Source organism: Dermacentor variabilis, chromosome 2 (genome assembly GCF_050947875.1).
Source record: "Dermacentor variabilis isolate Ectoservices chromosome 2, ASM5094787v1, whole genome shotgun sequence".
Taxonomy (NCBI): Eukaryota; Metazoa; Arthropoda; class Arachnida; order Ixodida; family Ixodidae; genus Dermacentor; species Dermacentor variabilis.
In genome coordinates, this window is record NC_134569.1 from 51,052,825 (window position 1) to 51,075,241 (window position 22,417).

General features: G+C 44.8%; 1 protein-coding gene across 3 annotated transcripts in view; it reads left to right on the plus strand.

Annotated features, from left to right (window-relative positions):
- Positions 1-22,417, plus strand: part of Elk (Eag-like K[+] channel) — a 376,128-nt gene that overhangs the window by 321,812 nt on the left and 31,899 nt on the right. For all 3 annotated transcript variants that reach the window (XM_075680464.1, XM_075680463.1, XM_075680462.1), the window contains 2 exons: positions 10,215-10,388; positions 11,510-11,741. In XM_075680464.1, the coding sequence (XP_075536579.1) occupies positions 10,215-10,388; positions 11,510-11,741 (406 nt within the window). The remainder of the gene's footprint in view (positions 1-10,214; positions 10,389-11,509; positions 11,742-22,417) is intronic.

Sequence of the window (22,417 nt, forward strand, 5' to 3'; positions counted from 1 at the left end):
CACAAAGCCGCATATTGATTAGCGTGTCACCGCTCCCGCGCACGAGCCTCTTGACGTCTTCGAGGACGTTGGATGGCAATAGAAGCGAAAGCCGTTCACGCTATGAAATACTTTGTGACTTATGCGCACTTCGCATTTGAAGTAGTTCTTTTTTTTAAATTTTGTTGCACTCATCAATGGCGCTTTTGAGAAGACGCAGAATACGTACAAACGATCACAATACGTTGATTGATTGATTGATTGATTGATTGATTGATTGATTGATTGATTGATTGATTGATTGATTGATTGATTGATTGATTGATTGATTGATTGATTGATTGATTGATTGATTGATTGATTTGACTTGACTTGACTTGACTGTGAGCGACACCAATAGCGCGCAGCTCCGGGCTAATTTTGGCACTGCGTCTCTAAAGTTCGCCTAAATCTAAGTACATGAAGGTTTCCTTAATCTGCCGCCATCATAATGCGACCACCGCGACGGAAAATCTAACCTTTTGTTCAGCAGCAAAATCTTACAGCCACTAACCCACTGCGCAATGGGTCGTTTCTCGAAGAGCTCGCCCTAGGAGCGCGCAACCGCGAAAGCTTGGTTCAGCTTCATTTTATCGTTCAAAACGCTGCAAAGGAAACGGGCGAGAAACACAAAATACACGCGACAATATAGACGACATCACGAGCTTTCGCCTTTGTGCTTCACTTACGTTGTTCAGTTTAAATTAGACTGAGCAGGATCATCATGGTACTTGGGTGTGGGATAGAAAAGCTTTTACTCTGACACAGGGTTGCATGTAACTTAACTAAAGTGAGTGAAGTGATATGCGAAACCGCGAAAACCTGGAACTATTGCCCCTTTACATGTGGATCGCAGCCGTAGAAATCATGTCTTGCCAAAGCTGTCGGTAGTTTAGAATTCTCTTGTAAGGATATTCAGCGCCATCCAAGGGTCATCAGAATAAAAAGACAACGAAGGTAAAACGGCAGACGTGACAGCCTGCTCAATACGACACTTGCGACACGCGGAGGTGATGATATGGTCGTGTCCCAGCATTTTGATATGTCTCGTCAAGTTCCTCTTTTATAAACTGTGGTAAATTGCTTTCTACGGTGTTATCGTAATAACCCTTTACGTCGTGAAATGACTCCAGAAGCAAAAAATAAAAGAACTTCAAAGAATGAACGTACATCAAGCTTTCTCTGTTAACCCTTTGCTGTGCGATTTTTCGGACTTTTTTCCGTGACTGCAGACCTGAAATGGCATTAATCAAAGCCACCACTGCCACCATGTTGATTATCTCACCGCCTCGCTCGAACCGGTGCTCCCGCACGCATATCCGCCGGCAGCTACAGACCACCACCTGCAGCACAAAGTGTACAGATCACGTAGTTAGCATTTCTGACACGCACATTACTGGGAATAGTTACGTCATTTTTCTTTCTTGATGTCGAATATTTCCTGCAAAACATGATTCCTACTGGAATCATTGGCCTAGGAAGGGTTAAAGAAATCCCGTATTCCTTTCTTCGTGTTTTCTGTTTGTTTTCTCCATCAGGTTCTGATAAGATCTTATTTTACTTTACTTTGGTGATCGAGCTTCCCCGAGGAAATGTTTCAGCAAGACGCAAGCCTTAACATAGCTAATGCCACTTCCCACTTTTTTCTCAGCCCTGCATTTCGAATTGTTTGACTAAACCCCTGTGTACGTCGTGGATACATATTTTGAAGAAGACAAAGAGAAGAGGCGCTCCTTTTTTTTTTCAATGCATATTGCACAGAAGAACGTCCACTACTATCCAACTGCTACGAGCAATATATACAACAGAATAAATATCGAGGATCCTACATGTGCCATAAGCAATGCTAAATAGCTCTTGCCGCCGCGTGTCAAGAACGCGACATCATACACAACTCTCGGCGCAAGTTAAAGTAATGTCGTTTCTCATGCGCGGCTGACCCTTTCAGTTATAAGTTTTTTCAAGGTAATAAAAAATGTCATGCAACCAGATCGCCTTGCTTCACTGATCTGGGGCAAATTGGGGGATCCAAAGCGCGACGCACACTTAGGCGGTCGCCGGTTTCTTCGGGTCCGCTTTCTTGTCTCTTCGTTCACACGTTAAGTAAAGAAATTCTTAATAAACCCTTTTGCGAAATCTCCCTTCGCCTGCTGTAATAATTGTTTTTCGCTGCGTCGCAGCTTAAGTCTCGCCGTGAACAACCTTCCTGTTACGTTCAGTGACCTCAGTCAATTCAGCCTTTCATTCTCACGCGAAGGATTGGGGTCCCGTATATTACAAGGGCGACGACGCGTGGCACTGTTCGTGCGGAATCGTAACACCTCTGCAATACGTTTCTCGCAGTGGCTTATGCGATCGAGGGTTTCAATCGGCTCTCACCGACCAAGAAGAGCTTTCATTCAAGTTCTTTCTTTTTTTTTTTTCGACGCTGTCGAGAATGATCCATCGCTCGGAAAGTTACTGCCTCCTTCCAACTTCTTTATTTCATACTTCTTATATTTTTACCACGTTCGGTATTGCGTACTTCTGGTGAAACAAAATAAAAGCGCGAAATTAGAAATTGTCGCTTGCCCGAATGTACAAAGGAAACCAATACGACCCGGCCTGGTAGCTTAGTGACTGTGACGCTGCGCTTTTGAATTCGAGGTCATGGCTCTGATCCCGGCCATGGCGGCCACATCTCGAGGAAGCCGAGATGCTCGTGTGCTTAGATTTAGGGGCCCGATAAATGAACCACGTGATCAAAAGTGTCCTGGATTCCCCCAGTGCGGCTTGCCACATGATCAGATCAGTTTCGGCACGTAAAACTATCGAATTTACCTTAAATTTTTGTTTGAAATGCATACAGTCTACTCATTTAAATCTTCGTATTTGAAGCGAAAGCTTGTCGTAGTCCAGAGTGTGAAAGTGCCCAGCACCACCGCCTTTCTGGGCTAATGACTCTACCTAAGAAGCCAACCAGGATGCTAGCGGATAATACGGCGAGAACGAGTTAACCGACAACTCGAAGTGCACAAACAATGATAAGCAAATGAGCTGTAGGGAAATCCGCAACGTTGGCGAAGTCATGGGTTCGCTTTGCGTAGCTCTGCGTTATGCACTCGGGTGGATGGCAATTTTTCCTTTCATGAAACTTCCTTCACTTCGCGGATTTCAGCACAATTTCTTTACGTACTAAACAGAACCGAAACTAAAGATGACCGAAAATCAATACCCCCTTTAGGCGCTGTGTGCGCAATTGTGCACGCCAAGATCATCGAAACAAAAACGCGGATGAAAAGAATAATATTTAAAGCGTGTCGCATATATTTCGACACACTTTTGATTTGACCTGTGCTGCAATTTTGAATAATATGTGTAAAAAAGGTTAAGTAAGGCTAGTTGGAATATTTACCGTTTCGTATCTGCTTACGGTGTCAGTATATCATCATGTAATGGATACGCTTCTTTTTTTTTTTTTTTTTTTTTTATTCATATGATATAAGGAGATGTTGGCGCGCAATTTAAGGCGCCGGCTACTCCTTATCTCTTGGGTGGTTCTGTCATACATCATTCAGGGTGCACGGTTACATATCAAGTAGTCTTTTCACACAAGCACACCTATGGCTCCACATCTACGTAGTCGAAAGTCTCAAAAGTACAAACGATACTGTCGCCTAATAACACTGTCGCCTAATAACACTTAGCACACTATGTCTCCACACCTATGTAGTCGAAAGTCTCAATAGTACAAACGATACTGTCGCCTAATAGCACATTTTCTAGTCAGCGGGTCAGCGGGTACATACAATATACATGGCAAATGTCTTCACACTTATGTAGCCGAAAGTCTCAAAAGTACAAACGATACTGTCTCCTAATAACACGTTATGTAGTGAGCGGGTGGTATATACATCGTGTTAAAATATTAGCACATACAGTCACAACACAGCAGTCAACATAACATAATTCCCAAACAGATGGATATATAGAGTGACATTCAAATGAGCAGAACAATGAAAGCACTAATAACGTCCAACGATGCCACTGTCTTTAAAAAAAGTCTTTAGTGCTTTTAAAGCGCTCTTCTGCAAGGCCGTTGTTGGCCAAGGGCCCAAAAGTTTCCTTAAACTGAAAGGTCTGCGGTCTAAGTTACTTAGCGCTGATTTAAGTCGGCATCTTGGTGTGTCGTGATGTGGGCAATCTAGAAGGAGGTGATATATATCTTCATCTACAAATCCACAATCACATTCGGGGGTTTCCGCTCGGCCAATTCTGTGTAAGAAATGCTTTGTGTAGGCAGTGCCTAGCCGTAATCGATGAATAAGCGTTTCCATAGTTCTATCTAATGACAATGAAAATTTGAATTCAATAAATGGATCAATATGATATAAGTCAGAGCTCTTAGAATTCTGGTCAAACCAAGTGTTTCTAGACATGTTGACAGACGTTGTCCTTATAATGCAGCGTAATTCATTTTTTGATATTGGGAGCGGAGCCGTATCATCTTTCAGGTGCGCTTGTCGTGCTGCTTCATCGGCTGCTGTGTTGCCAGGAATGTTGCAATGCCCTGGTATCCACTGGAGTGCTATTGCATGTTTCGCTTCGCTTGCCTTTGTGAGGTTTTTAAGTGTTTCATAAATTAAACTGTCGCTGAATGCTTTCCCCTTTGTGCTGCAGAGTGATGTTAGAGCCGCCTGTGAATCGCTGAATATTACCCATTTTTGCGCATCCCTTACTGGCAATATAAATTTTACCGCACATAGGATTGCGAACAGTTCAGCCGTTGTGGACGAAGTCGCACGAGATAACTTAAATGATTCTTGTTTGTTGAGGTGCGGTATAATGAATGATGAAGTGGAAGAGGTTGCTGTACTGGAGCCGTCTGTATAGACGTGTGTGTATCCTGAATACCGCATATATATCTGGTATAGTGCGAGTTGTTGAGCAGCTTGAATGAACATGTCTCTTTTGCTGAATATTCCTTCTACTGACAATTCGATTTTTGGAACTGTAAGCAGCCATGGAGGATATTCGATGTCTGAGTTCCAAAATTCATTTCCTGGCAATATGTGAAGATTTCTTTGAATTTCTATATGAACATAACTTCTATCTCGTTTCATTATGTCTAGAGCCAATGGGTGGTTTTTATGCTGGGTTTGAAGACGGAAATAATGCCGGCATGTTTCTGTAGTTCGCATAACTGGAAATGGTGATTGGCGAGCCTCAGCTATTACAAGAGAACTCGAAGTCGCTCGTGGAACTCCTAGACATAGGCGTAGTCCTCTAGCTAAAAGTCTTTGAAGTCTCTCTTCTGACGTGTGGGAAAGTCCGTGTAAGATGGGCGCGGAATATGCAATTTTTTGTCGTATTAATGCATTGTAAACAGTCAGCATGGACGATACTGATCCGCCCCATGATGTGCCTGCAAGTCTGCGAAGTACAGTCACTGTGGCATTGACCTCGTTTTCGAGTTTTTTTAAGTGGGGTGCCCAGGATAGCTGCCTATCAAGTATTACGCCAAGAAATCGATGCTGTGTGACAATCATTAGAGGGTGTCCTTCCAGATTAAGAGTGAAATTTTTTAACTGCCTCCGAGTGAAGGGCAATACAGCAGTCTTTGCGTGTGATAGTACCATTCCTCTTTCCCTCAAAAATTGGTTGATGATATTTATGCCGTCTTGCAATGCCATCTGGAGTAGTTGAGCATTAGATCCAGATGTCCAAATACACACATCATCTGCATACAGAGAAAACTTTAACTGTGATGGCAGTCTTCGTGTTAAATCAGCCATGACGCAGTTAAAAAGGAAGGGGCTGAGTACGCTTCCCTGTGGTACTCCCTGTTTGACGAGATGTTCAGCACTCTTGCCTTCACCCGTCTGAACAAATATTTTGCGACCTGATAGAAATTCAGAAATCCATCGCAAGGACCTGCCAGACAGACCAAGTTCCAACATGCTTAGCAAAACATGAACGTGACTAACAGTGTCAAATGCCCTCTTGATGTCTAGGAATACTGCTATAGTCATATTTCCACATGCACGCTCGTGCTCCACACAGGTTACTATATCTAATATTGCATCCATTGTGCATCTATGTTTTCTAAAACCTACTAAGTAGTTGGACAACACATTCGTCTCATTACACCACCATTGAAGTCGCGCGTCAATCATTTTCTCCATTACTTTGCATAAACAACTTGTCAAACTAATGGCGCGGAAGGATTCAAGGCACAAGGGCGTCTTACCAGGTTTTAAAATTGGTATGATCCGAGCGACTTCCCAAGAGTCAGGTACAGTTTCCTCTATCCATAAGTTATTATAGATGTCTAAGAGCGCATTTGTACCTGTCGGTCCGAGGTTTCTTAGCATATTGTACGTAATGCCATCCGGCCCAGCAGCGGACTTTTGGCGACATGATGCAATTGCACATTGGAGCTCGCTTAATGTGAAAGTGTGATCTAATTGAGGATGTTGGGCCCAGTAGCAAGCAGTAATTTTTCGCTTAGCCAACTCTACTGAAATATCAAATTCTGCACATTGGGATGAAAAAGCAGATCTCGAAATAAGTTCACAAAATTCATCTGCAACTATTATTTCACACGTGTCCCGGGCTACAGCGAGAGCACGAAATGGGAAGCTTTGTGTTACAGGTCCGCTTAAAGAACGAATTACAAGAAAAATTCGTGGGACAGACGTGTGAGGAGACAGCGTGCCGCAGAAATCGCGCCAGCGCCGTTTGCCTAAGCTTTCCATTCGTCTGCGCATTACATTGTGTATTTTCTGAGCGTTTCTGTATGCTTCCAAACTTCCGCTCCGTCGGTAAGCTCGTTCGGATCGGCGTCGGATGGCTCTTAGGTGTTCATATTCTCCGTCAACTGCAGCATAATCTTTTGGTATTGGGACCTTCTTTGTGCATATGTTCATATTATCCTGCAAAAATTCTGTAAATTTCTCCACTGTTGCATGTTGGTTAACTTGATCCGTTAGGCGGTACCGAAAAGCTTGCCAGTTGGTTAGTCTGCTGTAACGCCTGATATCATAGTGCATGCTAGGGTGGTTAACAAGGATGGGAAAATGATCACTTCCGCGCGTTTCCATATCTGTTGTCCATCCCACACCATTCACTAGATCATATATATCCAGCTTCTTAAAGAATATGTCTTATGTAATATATTCTTTTTTTGTTGCTTATCGCAATATATTACATAAGACATATTCTTTAAGAAGCTGGATAGGTGTTTTCCCGCTAGACATGAAAGGGTTTACGTTCTCTTATCCGACGTTACTGCACAGAATTCTCGCACGGAGTCCATATTCTATAGCCTCGACAAAACACACTGAAGAACTGCACATTCTTAATCCGTTCAGCGGCTCTAGGTGTTTCGTGATTCTGAAAACGCAAGAAATAGGGTGAAACTTCATTTGGCCACGCACCGAATTCATTGGGTCGCGGAGGGGATACGACATAGAGAGGAAGGACGTGGGCGCCGTAAAGGTGGGTCCATTCATAATAGAAGAAGGAGACTTCGGCGTAGGCGACCCGACGAGGCTAGCACTTGAAATGACTCGTCAGCTTTTATATTTAGTTCCCAATTTCATGCCTCTGCCAGCTGGCACGTGCGCTGTTCTCATCTTGTGTTTTTTTTTTTCCTAAGCTTGAGTGTGGAGCGGACGATGTTGCTCAAAGCAAATGCTCCAATTGCAGCGTCCACGGAAATAGTTCCTGATGTATCCAAGTCGCACGCGCGTCTTGAGTTCCATTATAGGGTTTGTTTCTCTCTTTGCGGCTGTTCTGCTTGTTTTCCACTTTAATTTTCAGTGCGGAACCACACCGCTGTAAGCACTTCGTGTGCTGTGTTCTTAGTCGCAATCAAATTGATTTAGTTTGGCCCTTGCAGAAACAGCAAATGGCAGTGGAATCGTCGAGAACTACTAAGTTTTTAAAGAATCAGTGAGTGGAAGTGCGTCGGTCGCGACCAAGGCGCGTAATTTAATTATACGAAAGACCAATTTAAACAAAGTTTAAAGGAATAGAAATGTTCTCTACTTGCAATATTCTACTCACGCGGGCCTTTTTCTGGCATTTCTTCGACATCGCTTTCGCTAACGTGGTTTGCACTACGATTATATAGTGATTGGTTGTTTGCCAAAGTATTTAACAGTTTCAGTGCTCAGAGCTAAATTTTACCGGTTATTTGTTGAATCAATTCGTCAGGACGAATCCCGAAATATTTATTATAGAACTAATCATATTATTGTCGATCTCGAAATTTTTAGGCTGAGCTCGTGCCCCTGATTTTCTCTGTAAAGTATGCCACCTTTCGATGTTCAAAAAACGATGTTTGCTCGCTCTCTCAATTAAACCCCCGAGTGAAACCTTTTGTAGAGTTCTTATGGTGTCGCAACAAATGGTTACCGGGTTTGAACAGCACCATATCTTATAAATTCGCAAAAATCGACGAGTATTTACAGGCATTTTAGCAGGTCACGCATGAAAGTTTTATACCGTGCGCATATTTTAATACAAACCTTAAAAAACGTGGTGTTGCGGCTCGAGGCCTGTGGCGTGTGGGCCATGAATCCACAAAGTCCATTGATGAGTACCTCCGGTAGTAGGAATGAAGGAAAAAGGGTTTATTTTACATTATTTACACGGGCTTTAAATACGGAAGCCCACTGTATGTTGGAGCATATCAAACGTCCGAGTTCAAAACGGAACGCGTCAGCACCGCTGCTAGTGCACCAAAGGTCTCCACTTTTGATCCAATCTTCTCCCCAGGAGACTAGACTGGGGAACCTGACGACTGTATCTCGGCCACTGAGACTCGTCGAACGGGTCACAGTACCCCTCCCACGATGTCGCACCGTTCCGCCTCCTATGTTGCACCTTAGCCCGCGGATGTGGCGCAAGTGTGCAGCAGTCTGCGAATTAGAAGTCGATGCTGTTCCCACGGTAGCCTTCGAAGTTGGCCCCTTTCATCAATTTGTTCAGCTTGTCAGGGTCAGGTTGAGGTAGAGTGATCTTCACGATAATCGCCGCTTCTACGGAGGGCGGCGGATGTTGTCGCCCTTTGTTTGCGCGTCAGTCTATTTCGGGCCTCGATGTCGTCTGGGCGCGCGCTGATGAACGGACTGCCTCGTCGAAAACGTCCAAGGAATGCTCATTTCCCTAGTGAGACGTAACAGTGCCCATGCCTCGAATTTCAGTTTCCGATATCACGGATATCTTGGTGTACACAGTGTCCTGGTATGCAAATCATCACAATAAATGACAGTCGCACAGTCCGTGTTAGCAAAAAAAAAATATTATGAAATGTCAAGAGCACTGCACAGGCGCGATTGCATAGATCGTTTAATGGATCCTAGTATGTAACGCGTGACACCCTACTTGGCCTCTTCGTAAGCGCGTGCAATGTTTTCCCAGCTGACTCTTTAGGCAGCTATGCCAAGCCACGCTCCTGCGTCTCTGACAGCTAGACTTGGGCGTACCTTTTAAAGTATGTCCTCGTTGTAGTGCGGAGAGGCGAGTGCTGTGCAACATCTTTGACAGAACAGATAGTTTTGCTCTATCACAACAGGAGTGAACCAGTGCTGCAATTCGGGCTTGTTGGTATGGCATCTTCGAGTACGACTGCCCCGCATATACACGAGGACGCAAGAAAGCGCACGAAATTCACACTTCTTGCGCTCTCGTGCTGCAATCGCGCAACAATCGTACTCCTTGACGCGATATCCTGGGCCATTCATCTCAAAGGACATCCGCGCCCAAGGTCTAGAATACGTTGTTTCAGTTCCGTGAGGTCTACGGACCTGCATTAGTAGGCTTTGACAATACTGCTTGTTATGCCTTAGGATTGTGTGCACGCTTTCAGCTCGGTTTGTTTCTCTTTTATTCCTCTTCTGTCTCATTTCTTCCTTGCCCGTGTAATGCAGCCAACCCTAACTGCCCTGGGTTAATCTCCCTGCTTCTCAATGCCTCTGTTCTCTTTCTCTCTCTCTCTCTCTCTCTCTCTTCGACGTAATACCTTGTAAGAATGTGTTTTGAAATATTCTACGCATACCTTTTGTTATTGCGCATTCCACGAGTAGTGATTACCAAGAGGACTGTGTCAAAAATTTTATATAGAAATATGCCAGGGTATGGCTAGCCATAGTCAACAGAGTTCCTTCGTGACTTTTGATTGTTCGCTTTTCTCTATCACGTGCGTGCAGAACCTGTTGCACTCGACGGCGCTGCCCGAATACAAGACGGCGGCCATCAAGAAGTCCCGCTTCATCCTCTCCCACTACGGCGCCTTCAAGACCTGCTGGGATTGGCTCATCCTAGTCGCCACGGTCTACGTCGCCGTCGTCGTGCCTTACAGTGCCTGCTTCGGCGAGATGCAGGTACGTCGTCCGCGACTTCAGTTAGCACCACGAGACAATTAAAGCCCAATGTTCGGTGCCTTTAGCGGAACAATGCGGATTTGGCATTGCTGTGACTAAATGGCAGCCGATTATAAAGGCGGTGAAATCGCAAGGAGCCTGTCCAGTTGTTTTCACATCGGGGGACACCGTGTGCGACATGCGGTGAAAATTCTCCTGGATTCTTCTTTCGCGGACCAGGTCACAGTCCACATGGCACTAGAAGAGCCAGTCAAGTCACAGACACTGCTTTAATGCGATGCCCTTCGAAGGTGCTCAAAACATGGCAGTCGTAACGCACCAGTTCAAGAGCAGAAATCGGCCAAAGCTCTAAAACTCACCTTTTGACTATTCTGAGCACCGAAATAGAAAGTGAAATCGCCGGAGCACAGACAAGCGTCATGAAGCATTTAGAGGGTATGTACCTGGTCATGTTAAATTTCCAGCTAAGGCTACGCACATTTTACATAAAGCAGTGCACGCACAGATGAAGTATCCTGTTGCGCCAACATAAACATATATGCAATCTTCGTGACGTGTATAGTCATCTTAAGGTTCTTACGCTGAAACTGTTGTCAAGAGCCAGAGGCCGAATTCACATAGCTTCCCAATTGTAAGTGCTATTTGCCATTGGTCGGCCGCCTTTTCTAATAATACGTATGTCCGTCTCTAATATATTTGTCCGAGATTGGCTAGCATCCGCTCTTGGGGAAATTTCTGGCGTAACAACGTTTTGTGAATGCGGTTCCACATGCCACCCAATCATGTGGCTTAGCAGATCTGTGAAGGCTGCCGACCAATGGCAAACAGCACATACGACGAAAAGCTTCATGAAAACGGGCCCAGATAACCAAATACATTCTGTGAACATCCTAAGTGTGAAAGTATTGGTTCATGACGGGAAATTTCGTCATTTACCGAAATGCACCATGCGAAGCTGCATGGCTACATCGGGGCCGCATTCGAGAGGGTCGTAACTTTCTCTTTCGTGACCGTTGTTTAGGCCAGTGTCCCGAGAAGAGCCGCACGTGAACTTCACCGTGTACTCCGCTCGAGTCCCTGCAGCGTACAGCAACGCTCCGGCCTCGCTTTTTTTCTCGCAGAGCCACACCGTGCAGCAGCAGCAGCGGCGGATGGCTCTGATGGCAGCGGGCCTGAACGAGAGCTCGCTGCTCGAGCTGGTCGCGAACTTGAACGGCAGCAGCGGGGCGGCCGCGGGTGTTGGCGGCGGTGTCCCGGCGGGGAGTGCGCTGCCGCCGCCAGCCGCGGAGCCGCAGCTGGACGGCAACAGGACAATCATCTCCGACGTCATCGTCGAGGCCATGTTCATCATCGGTACGCCAGGCTGTGCATGCACGCAGCCACGTATTTTGTTTGTCGGTTTTGTTTGCCTGTTTGCTCTTTTACGAAGAACTGGTGTTTAGGAACGAAAAACAGCGCTGAGAAAAAACATAATGTTTAAACCATGGCTCGAGACCTACTCGTAGAGGGAAGTAAGGGGAAAGGAAATCGGGCTACGCGTTGGCTCCCTGGGCTTCAGATGCGAAACTCCATAGTGAGTTGAGTGTATCCTGTCGTTAGCCGGGCCCAGTCCTCGCACGAAGCCACACGCACACATACGAAGATGAAAATTTTCAATACCAGCTGCAAGAGCGCTCCCGCTTGTTTTTCTGTGTGATTCACTGTGTCCGCGTCTTGTAGAAAGCGCAACCCATACCAGTGTGCAATTCCCATTCGCCCGAGAAAGAGCCCTCTTAAACTTGGTAACGGTGGGAGGGCGCTCTTCCTTGTCCAAGATATGCATTTTTACAAACATTTCCATACATCTCAAGCATTTTGTTATGCACATGAAAAGTCAAGATATCATAATTAATTAACAGTGCCAGCTACTGCTAAACACGTGAAAAACATTTTTGAATATGGGGTACATACAAGCAAATGAAATTGAAACCACACCAAGTCTCAGCTTAAAACAAGTCATAAGTTTATTAAAATTTCAACACTTGAACTTTAAAACACATAACATGAGAGCGTATAGCTCAAGAAGAGCAGGTTGGTATGGTCAAAAGAGAGCTTTAATAGATCCTGAAGTTCAAGCAGGACTTCAGCTTGATTTTTCTAAATAGGATTGGCTGAAGCGTATACCTATATACAGCACTGACCATACAGCTGTACTACCTTCCCTGCTGCTGCACTGTCTGTAAACTCATTTGTCTTCACGCACCATCACTCTAGCCGTTCTTGTGTGATGTTCTTGCAAGTCTGAAATTAGCCTGCGCCATTCATTTTTGGTGTCAGATTGACCAATATGATGAAGTTCTCGAGCAGATACAGGAGCTTTCTTTTCTTTCTGGACGTTGTTGAGACCAATGCCTAGCCTAGACAATCAGCCTAGCTGATTTTTGGTGCACTGTGTAGGTTATGAAAGTTGATAACAGTGTATTGGGCACAAATTTCCATCGTCCTATTATCGTGGTGAGAAAACACGATTGGCATACTTTTAGTTAGGTTCGTTTTAACGGATGAACAAGGTGGCATGCCAGAACGGTAAACGAAGTCATTTTAACATCACAGCTCCAGCACAGGCTATTATGGGAGTCCGCGAAAGCTTTAGCAAAGCAACGCACGCCCCCATCGCAATGGATGGCACGGGGTAATAGCTCCAAAGTTCCGGCGGTAACAGTGCACACTGCATTGGTGCCTTTTGCACAACTACGATGCGTTACAACTTTCACCTTTCCGTCTAGAGCGTACTTTATATTTTGAACACAGGCTTTTGTCTTATCTTTACTTTATCTGCTTTTCGTTTTCCCTTGTAAGTTCTGTTCCTGCGTCAAGAATAAGCGAGACAATAAATTGTCTATGAACCCCCCGCCCCCCCAGTAGTCTCGAATAATATTGTTGTGTGTTTCTTTTTTAGTTAGTCAGGTGGTACTCTGTAAATTTACTCACAAAAGCCCAGTCCGATGAATAGCGTTGAAAATTACACGCCAAATTCCTTTTTTTTTTCTTTTTCTTTTTGCGTGGGGAGGGGGGTGGAGGCAGTAAAACCAATGGGCGTTCAAAATAGTCAGTTCATCAAACTAACGAAAAATTACAGTGGTAGGGTGGAAGCACAGTTCTGTGCGAGGGTACTTTACAACGAGAGCTCGACAAAAACACCAGCAACAAATGCCCGCACAGAAACTAGCAAATAAAAATTTAACGAAGTTCACCTATCCGGGACACGTGGCTGCCATGAGCAGGCGCTCCAGTATCTGCACCACAAAGAGCGTAAAAGAAACCTGAAGAACAAATAACCATCCTGACAAAGCCGTCGCCATGGCTACGAAGCAGATAATATCTTTGTAGAGCTAGTAACCTGGTTTCAGCAGGGACCAACGATGACACGTGTCGTAAAGCTAGACGAGCACATAAGCGAAGCCGCGTGTACCTCGCCCTTGCTTACCCGTATCAATTTTCCTTTTAATTCTTTTTTTTTTGCGGTTTAGATGCGCCGCCTATATGTCTCTTCCAGTTCAGATTCGAACAGGTTCCATCAATTTTCGTCATTGTCATGGGAAAAATTCGTCTCGCTCTATTGTCCTCTTCATCTTGTATCGCGTTACTACACGCTATTCGAAAGAGCGATAGAGGAATAGCGTCTTAGCTAGTTCTCTCTCTATGCGAGTTAGCCCTTGCGAGCATCAGCAACCAATGCAAAAGACCGACACTTCACTACGCCAGGTGACGCTTGCATAAAAATTGACGAGGTACGCATTGAATCCATTCTCCTTTAGTATGCGCGTGGATACAGACGTCTGGATACCGACGCCTCTCATGAAATTTGATTTTCTGCAATATTACGTTTGTCTGTAACAACGTCCTGCACTTGTAACGTCGGAGATGTCGCACTCCTCTCACTGGGCTGTCCGTCGTTGAGCTACGAACGACAAGCCGTGCTGTTGACTATATTAAAGTGCGGCGTGCTTAATTATGGACAGCATAGAGAAAGTATGATTCCTTTGTGGTTCACAAAGTGAGGGAGGTGTAGTCAGTGAGGCAGTTCAAATTATTTGAAAGTCTTGGGGTGTTCTCAGGTGAAGCATTGAAAATGACTTAATACGTTGGGTTCAGGAGCAACAAATGCCGTCAAAATTTTGCAAGAATAAAACCACTCCTTTCTCAACAACAGCTTTCAGTGCATTGAAATTATTCTTATAAGTATAGACAAAATTGTCTCAATATGCTAGGGATAATTTTATGCTTCGTTGTTGATGTTTCGTCAGTTTTGGTTTTTGTTCTCTAGTTTGTGTTAGTGCTCGCCCGTGTTCAAGTGTCTATTTTATTATCGTTATTATTTCTCTTTTTATTTATTTTTAAAACATAAAAATAATAAAATGGAGTTGCTGGACGCGTACTACTTCCAACTTTTTCAGTTAGACCCTATTTAGTCCTACCTACGGCATCCTTCTGACGCTCTAGTACGAAACGAAACAGAATGTTTTTGCTAAATAACACGCAGCCCAAACACAATGTTGGAATCTAAAGGAGGATGTGAATTTTATTTTGAGTTGCCGAGATAACGAACCGTATAAGATATATCTTCAAGCAGCATTTGCGTACCCATAATAACGTTTGCTTTCTTGTTATGACTATAATTACTGATACATTAACTTTGAAGGCCCCGCACATTTCACTATACTCAGCACGAGGTGCATCTCTAAATATGATGTTCCGTTTGCGCCCTTAAGACGTAATTTTATCAACACAAAGAGCAAGAAGTGTCTCTGCTTTTTGCGTCTTTTTGAACTTCAGAACTGCTTAAGATTTTATCATTGTTTAGTAGCAGTTGTTGTTTAAATAGCCGTTTCATAGTTGTAGAAAAAAAGCTTAGCTTGAGAGAGACATACACAAGCCTACGATTGAGTAGTCTACGTCCTGTCCTTTTTCATGTGTCTGTCTTTTATAGACTGCGTTTTCTTCTAGGACCACAATCTCATTAATCGTGGACAATAGTGTTCTGGCAAATTTTCCCTACGTCAAGTAAAAACTACGTGAAGTCGTGAGAGAATCATAAGTGATATGCTGTCGCCATGTTATTGTTGTTTAATCATTTCCTTTTATACCCGTAAGAACTGATTTTACTCGTGCCAAAGGAAGGAAGGAAGCAAGAATAGACGGAAAGAAGGGAGGTTAGCCAGTTCTCAGACCAGCTGGCTACCTTTGCTGGGGAAAGGGCGTAAGCAGAGTAAAAGATCATAGAAAAGAGATGTTACAAAACAGGAAAGAAGAGCAAAGAAAGGGATGGGAAAATAAGAGTACGGCACTGCTTAAAGTCTGTCTCTAATATTGCCAAGCTGAGCAACAGAACTCCATCGCACTTCACACAGACCGTTCCAGTCCGTAGTCCTGGGAGAACATTGCGGTCCATTAACGTGTCGGTAGAAAAACACATTTAGTTGCCTCATTACCATTCACTGTGCGGATGAAGCTGAAATCCTTCTGCGACAGCTTCTGTAATTGCTCGCCCGGCGATAGAACAAGCCCGAGCGCACAAGCTCTCGAGAAATTTTAGGACCGGAGCTTCGATTTGGACTTAGGAAAGACCTAGCCTGCTCTCTAGGATGATTTTTGTCTTCCACAACGCACATGCAAGTCCTAAAAGACAAACTCGACGTCCCTACTGAAACTCTATTTGTGTGCTTTGCATATGCATTTCCTTCACGTTCTCTTTTCGTTGCGCTCAATGTTGTTACGTTCTTTTTAGTGCACCCTAATTGTCGTGATTTGATTATCGTTTTTTCCGAGACGCTTTTCTTAACTCAATATTTTCTTTTTTTTTTTGCTCGTTTATATTTTATGAACTTCAGCCTTATGCGCTGAATCACGCTGCAAGCATTTTATTTTCTTCCTCTGTCTGGCTCCTTTTTTTCCCTGTTCACTGCTTCTTTCTTTCTTACTCCTATTTCTTCATTGATTTTTTGCATTTTATTTCATGGAGCAATATGCTCGACCTCTGACCTTTCTGGGCGATGTATAGGCTTAGAGAAACAACAAAGAGACTAAATATAAATATGATTCCAATTATTAGTACAAGCGCTCAAAGAGCCCGTAGAAGGTGTAGAGACTTTGGCATGGCTTCACTGGCAACAACCTGGCGTCTCGCTGTCTCTTCCGCTGTTCAGAATAACCGGGGGGGGGGGGGGGAAGAATACCGACAGATGGACAGCTAATAAAATGGCGTTTATATTTAGCCAGAAGAAGAATGTCTTGTGGAGATAGCATTAATGGACGCCAGTTGCGACATGTATTGTACACTGATTGTACAATCATGTACACTGAATGTACATGATTGTACACTGCGCATGCTCAGCGACGCAGACGGGAACAGGCGACTACTCAGCAGAAACACATATCGTGCAATATGCATACCGGGAATTCAGGGAGCAGTTTTATTGCTCAAGTCGAATAATGGGGACTGAATTTACCATGAGATTATGTGCAAAGAACCTCCAGACTACTATTAATGTCTCTTCAGGATGGGATCTTTTGCTTCGGCTGAACTTCTGTTGGGCCGTATGTGTTATAACGAGGGGCACCCATTAAAAATTTCTCCTGAACCACTTTTATTGTCCAAGTATGCCGAAACTGTGCATGTGTAATGATATGTCTTTATAGGTTACGTGCCAATTTCTAACTCTGAATTGATAAGGATATTTCTTACGGGTGCTGAAGTGGTGCGAGGTAGAATAATGGACCAAGTGGAATACAGCGAAACACAGAGCAGTCATTAAGTACCTTTACTTGAAAAGCCGCACATCAAGGAAGACGTTCGAGGATATGAAAGGGGTTTATGGGTATGATTCCCCATCATATTACGTAGTCAAGAATTGCAATGGTGAATTCAATAGTGCACAGACTTCGGTAGAAACGGCCCCAATCGCAGAGAGACAGCCGTCCGATATCGGTTAACACACTGTCTAGCAAGTGCAAGCCACCATACTAATAAGTCGCTGCGTAACCATCCGTTACCTAGGCCAAAATGATAAGAATATTAATGTGGGGTCCGTGGGAAAATCATTCAATATCATTTTCATGTGCGTAAGGTACTCTCTCGCTGGAGCGCCCGGCTGCTCACACCTTTCCAGATGCAGGAACTAGTCTAATGCTCGCAGACTCTTTTGGCGATGTGCCATGAAAACCAGGATGGATGGACGGAAAACTTTATTTAGTCCTGCACGTAGTGATCATTAACCACTAAGCGGGCCGCTCCCACGTCAGGACCGGAAGGCCAAGCCTCACGGCCACGTCGTGAGCCTGCTGGACAGCCCAGAATTGTTCATCCAGGTCCGGGCGGCGAAGTGCAGCCTCCCACCTGGATGCATCCTTGATCGCCGAGTCTTCAATTCTTTCGCAAGACCAGAGCATATGTTCGAGCGTGGCTAAAGCACCACAAGCTTGGCAATAAGGCTCTGTATAAGTCTCCGGATAAAACATGTTCAGTCTCCGTGGGCAAGGATAAGTACCAGTCTGTAGTGAGCGTAATGTAAGTGCCTGAGCCCTGTTTAGTTTAGGATGCGGCAAACCGTAAACCCTGCGATTAAAAAGGTAATACTTCGCGATTTCATCGTATGTGGAAAGGGAGTCTCTGTTCTCGGGGAGTACCGCCACGCCGTGGCGCGGGGCAGAGCGGAGGGTGAGATCTCGCGCTGCCTCATGAGCGGACTCATTGAGATTCGGAGGGGCTCCCTCAATCATCCCAAGGATAGACCAACAAACCAGGAGAAACTTTTTCAACAGACTGATCACAAAGGATGAAAGATGGGTCTATAACTGTGGCCCGGAGCCTGAAGTCCAATCCATGCAATGGAAGCACCCGGGCTCGCCGACTCCGTAGAAGGCACGTGCACGACCCTTGGCAGGCAAGGTCACGTTCAGTCCTTGCGGGCCAGCACGCTGCAGTCTCGATGAATTTACTGGCAAAGAGTACCACGATTACTGAGGCCATACTATGCTTCACTGATGCGGAAATTTCTGGATGCCATCAAGACCAAAAGACGTTGCGCGCTCGTCAAAGATATTCGCCTTCTGCCAAGACAATGTCCCAGTTCACAATTCGCATGTTTCCCAGATAGAAGCACGCTGCTGCTGGTTTGAACTTCTCCCCAGTCCCCCTTACTCGCCCGACCTCGAACCATCGGACGTCCTGCCTCTTTCCAACAACAAAGTTATTTTTTGAAGAGCAAGCGTTTTCGAGATGATGATACTACGACTTTCGAAGTCACAACGTGGATTTTGGAGCAACCTGGTGACCTCTGCAAGTCAACCATATGAAGTTGCATAAAAAGATAGTAGAAGCTTGTGCCCCTAGGTCGCACTTATGTAGATAAGGAACAATAAATTTGCCAGGCTTTGTTGCTCACAGTCCAGACAATGCCGGTCAAGGGAAATCTTTAATGAACACCACTAGTACATCCAGTCATCTTATTACCACAATCATATGCACGCCCAGTCAGGAGAGAAACGTTGCACACACATTATTATGCGTTCACAGAAGGAATTAACACTAATTTGCTTTCTTCGCTGTACTAAATTAGGCCTTTCTTTGTGTGTACTTATTATTTTCTTATTAACACAGTCACTCAATTTGTTCTGCGTATCTAAACATAACATCTTTCTGTATCTGTGTGAGATCACCTATCTCTGTTTTTCATTATTTTTCTGTGTAATTCCCCTACCCTCTATAATGACGTCAGGACCAAGAGGATAATTCGACTAAAATCAATTTAAAGCGCCTTCGTTTTAGATGAAAATGAATAAACATGGTTTACTGTATTGCATGTGTGACATATGTTACGTCAGCGCGGGAACAGCCATGTGCTGTGGCAATGACAGCTCGTAATGTAGCACTAACCACCCTAGCCATTCCTTGATGTGGGGCATGAATATTTGGGAGAGAACACTATTTCCTGCTTGCAGCCTTGGCCATGTTCACGCGTCACAATATTTAGTCGTTTCCTACAGAAGACGGTAGAGAGAACTGTGTTAGGGGATACTTCAATATATGATTGATTGATTGATTGATTGATTGATTGATTGATTGATTGATTGATTGATTGATTGATTGATTGATTGAGTTGGTCGCCGTGGCTCGTAATAGAACCCGCGACGTCGTGCTCGGTGGCAGAACGCCTTGTCCATGCGCTCAGTCATCGCAGCCCGGATAAATATAATAAAAGCAAGAGAGATCAACGCGACAAGCAATAGAGCAGCGGTAGACAAGTTGAAACAATGCGAAACGTGAGCTGTCCGTCACACCACAGCTTACACCCGTTCGATCCGTGTATCAGGCAGGGACAAGAGAATATCATGCCGAGCTACTCGGCCACCCAATGATGCCTTCTCGCGGCGAAGTGAAACCGATAAACCCTGTTTGCCTGGACATGTATGCGCCGCCCCCATGAGGGGCACCGACGAAGTCGCGTTCTTCGGCGTACGAGGAGACTGCCTTTCGTGGACGGCTGTCCTAGGCGAGCTGACGTTCAATGGGGCTGGCGAGTAGAGACGATAGTGCATACGTGTGCGTGTGTGCTGCACCACCGCAATGAGAATCGAGTGGTGCCTTTACTCGCCTCTGTCGAGAGTGATTCCGATGAGCCGCTCCTCGGATGTTTGCTTCATTCCGCAGTTTTGCTTGTTACTTCCGTATTTATTTCTCACGGGCGACTCTCACCGGTTTCTTTGCTCTAGTTTACTCTCAGCGTCTGTCTTGGCGTTTTACTATATATTTATTTATTTATTTATTTATTTATTTATTTATTTATTTATTTATTTATTTATTTATTCGCTTGAACTACAGCTGCCTCGCGAAAGGCAAGCACCCTGGAGCTTCAAAAATGGCTGTTACTGCTTTTTTTTCATTTACTTATTTCTTTACTTACTGCTGGTACTCATCAGGCGTACGCCTTTATTCGGAGAAAATGGGCTGCATCAGCGTTTTGATTTTTTTCTGTCGACACTAGAGCAAACAATGTTGCGGAGGATCAACAGCAAAAGGGCATGCTAATATTATATTTATTATCGCTAATAGTCCACAATGCCTAAACATACTTTATAATCCATTTATATACTGTGTGTCCCGGATAACGTTAGCCACTCTGCTCAAAGAAAAAAAAAAGATTTAAGAACACGCAGCAAGATAAAATTGTAAAATCTACAGTGTTCGGTCACTAGAGGTATGAAGATCCAACGCAGTAGGTCTTAAAGTTGTTTTTTGTACCACATATTTTCTTTTTCTTTTCGTTGGACAGCTTGGCTAACGTTAGCTGGGACAGCCTTTATAGTTTTTAGCGCTTTGTAATGTTTTATTTCTTTTTTTGCTTATTTCATTTCTTAGCTAACATACTCGCGTCATCCTGGAAACTTCGGACTTAACGTCAGCTGTTCTCTGGTGGCGTATCCGCTGTCATTTAAATAATCGACAGACAGAACAAATCATCAATTGGGACCAGCATTTATACACTCCTCAGTATAAACGTGCACCTCTCTAGCTCAAACCGAAAGCGAAAAAAACGTAGACTGCGCACAACGTGTGTTTCGTTCTAAGACGATCCTTCCTCAGAAGCTTTCCATTCGTTTTCATTTTTTTTTCTACCCAGCAACGTGCTTATATCGAGCGACATAGTGCTGTCCCCGGTCCCTTGTTCTCTAGTTTCGCCCGTCGAGCGTGCTCACTCTGTCAGCAGCGCGCACCTCTAACAGTCTCTGTTTCACCCGAGCCAGTCCCGGCTCAGCTATCATCTCGTTGCGCCTGTACCCATGCGCGGCGAAGGTTCCACACATCCTCCTCAGGGCATTGTCGTTGCCCGTTCTCTTTCTCGGCCTGTATCATCTCTCCCAGTAAATATACATAACCCCGTCCGGTACGTGTACACTGAGCTCGGCGGCGCCGTCTCTCATTATTTCGCTAACACTACACGCTGAGGCAAGACGACGAGGACGAGAACATGCGGAGAGGTAAGCACTACTAGAGAGTCTCCGCATCCTCGTCCATCGGCGTGAACAAGAGTCTGCGCTCCGTCTCGTCTGAACCGTGCAGCACTGCGAAGGCTGCGCAGCTGGCGCCACCAGATAGCCGGCCGAGTTCGCGAGCCTGTTCGCGCATCGTAATACCGCACTACACCCTCTTAATGCGGTCCAATCATTCCACATGCTTACAATGCACTTCCAGTACGTGCGTACGGCTACTCCGGAAATCCAGTAGCACACTCCGGTAAGAGAGAGAGAAATTTATTTACAGAAAGGCAGAGAGGTCGGCCTGAGCTATAACTTGCTCTGGCCTGCTACTATACCCTGAGGAAAAGGGACGGGGAGAGAAAGGGCTGATGAATGATGATGGTATAAGGAAGAGATGCGTATATACAAATTCAGAGTTGTGGTATCTCTAAAGGCGTGCGTCCAGCCCAGTGGCTTGGAGAAAAGCTACAGCGGCTCTTGTTACCAGGGCTGCGCTGGTTGCATTAGGCCAAGGACCTAAAAGAAACTCGTCCGATAGCGGTCTCTCATGGATGTTTGCTATGGAAGAGACAAGTTGCTGTCGTTCTTGCGCGTACGCGCGACACACGCAAAATATATGTTCAAGTGTTTCTGGCACCTCACAGCATTCACAGTTTGGGCTAGTATCACTGGCACCTATCACAGTCCGGTAATGTTAAAGAAAAACGTGTGGAATGTCTGGAGTTTGTACGGAATGCATCGGCGAAGTATCAGACCCTTTCGATCAGAGAATACGAGAGAACAGTAAGTTGGGGTTCTTGCGCAAAGCTTCGCTAGCACGAACATCGCGACCAGTCAACTGTTGAAATTATAATTACGTGCATAACTCCTCCTTCATTAACTTAGCACGGCGTACGTGTAGTATGTGGAATTGCTTCGTGCGTACTTATGTTAAAGCTCACAATAGAAATGAGTAATAGAAAGCAAACTAAAAAGCCAACCGCACCATTGAAGTTGGTTGGTGAGTTAATTAC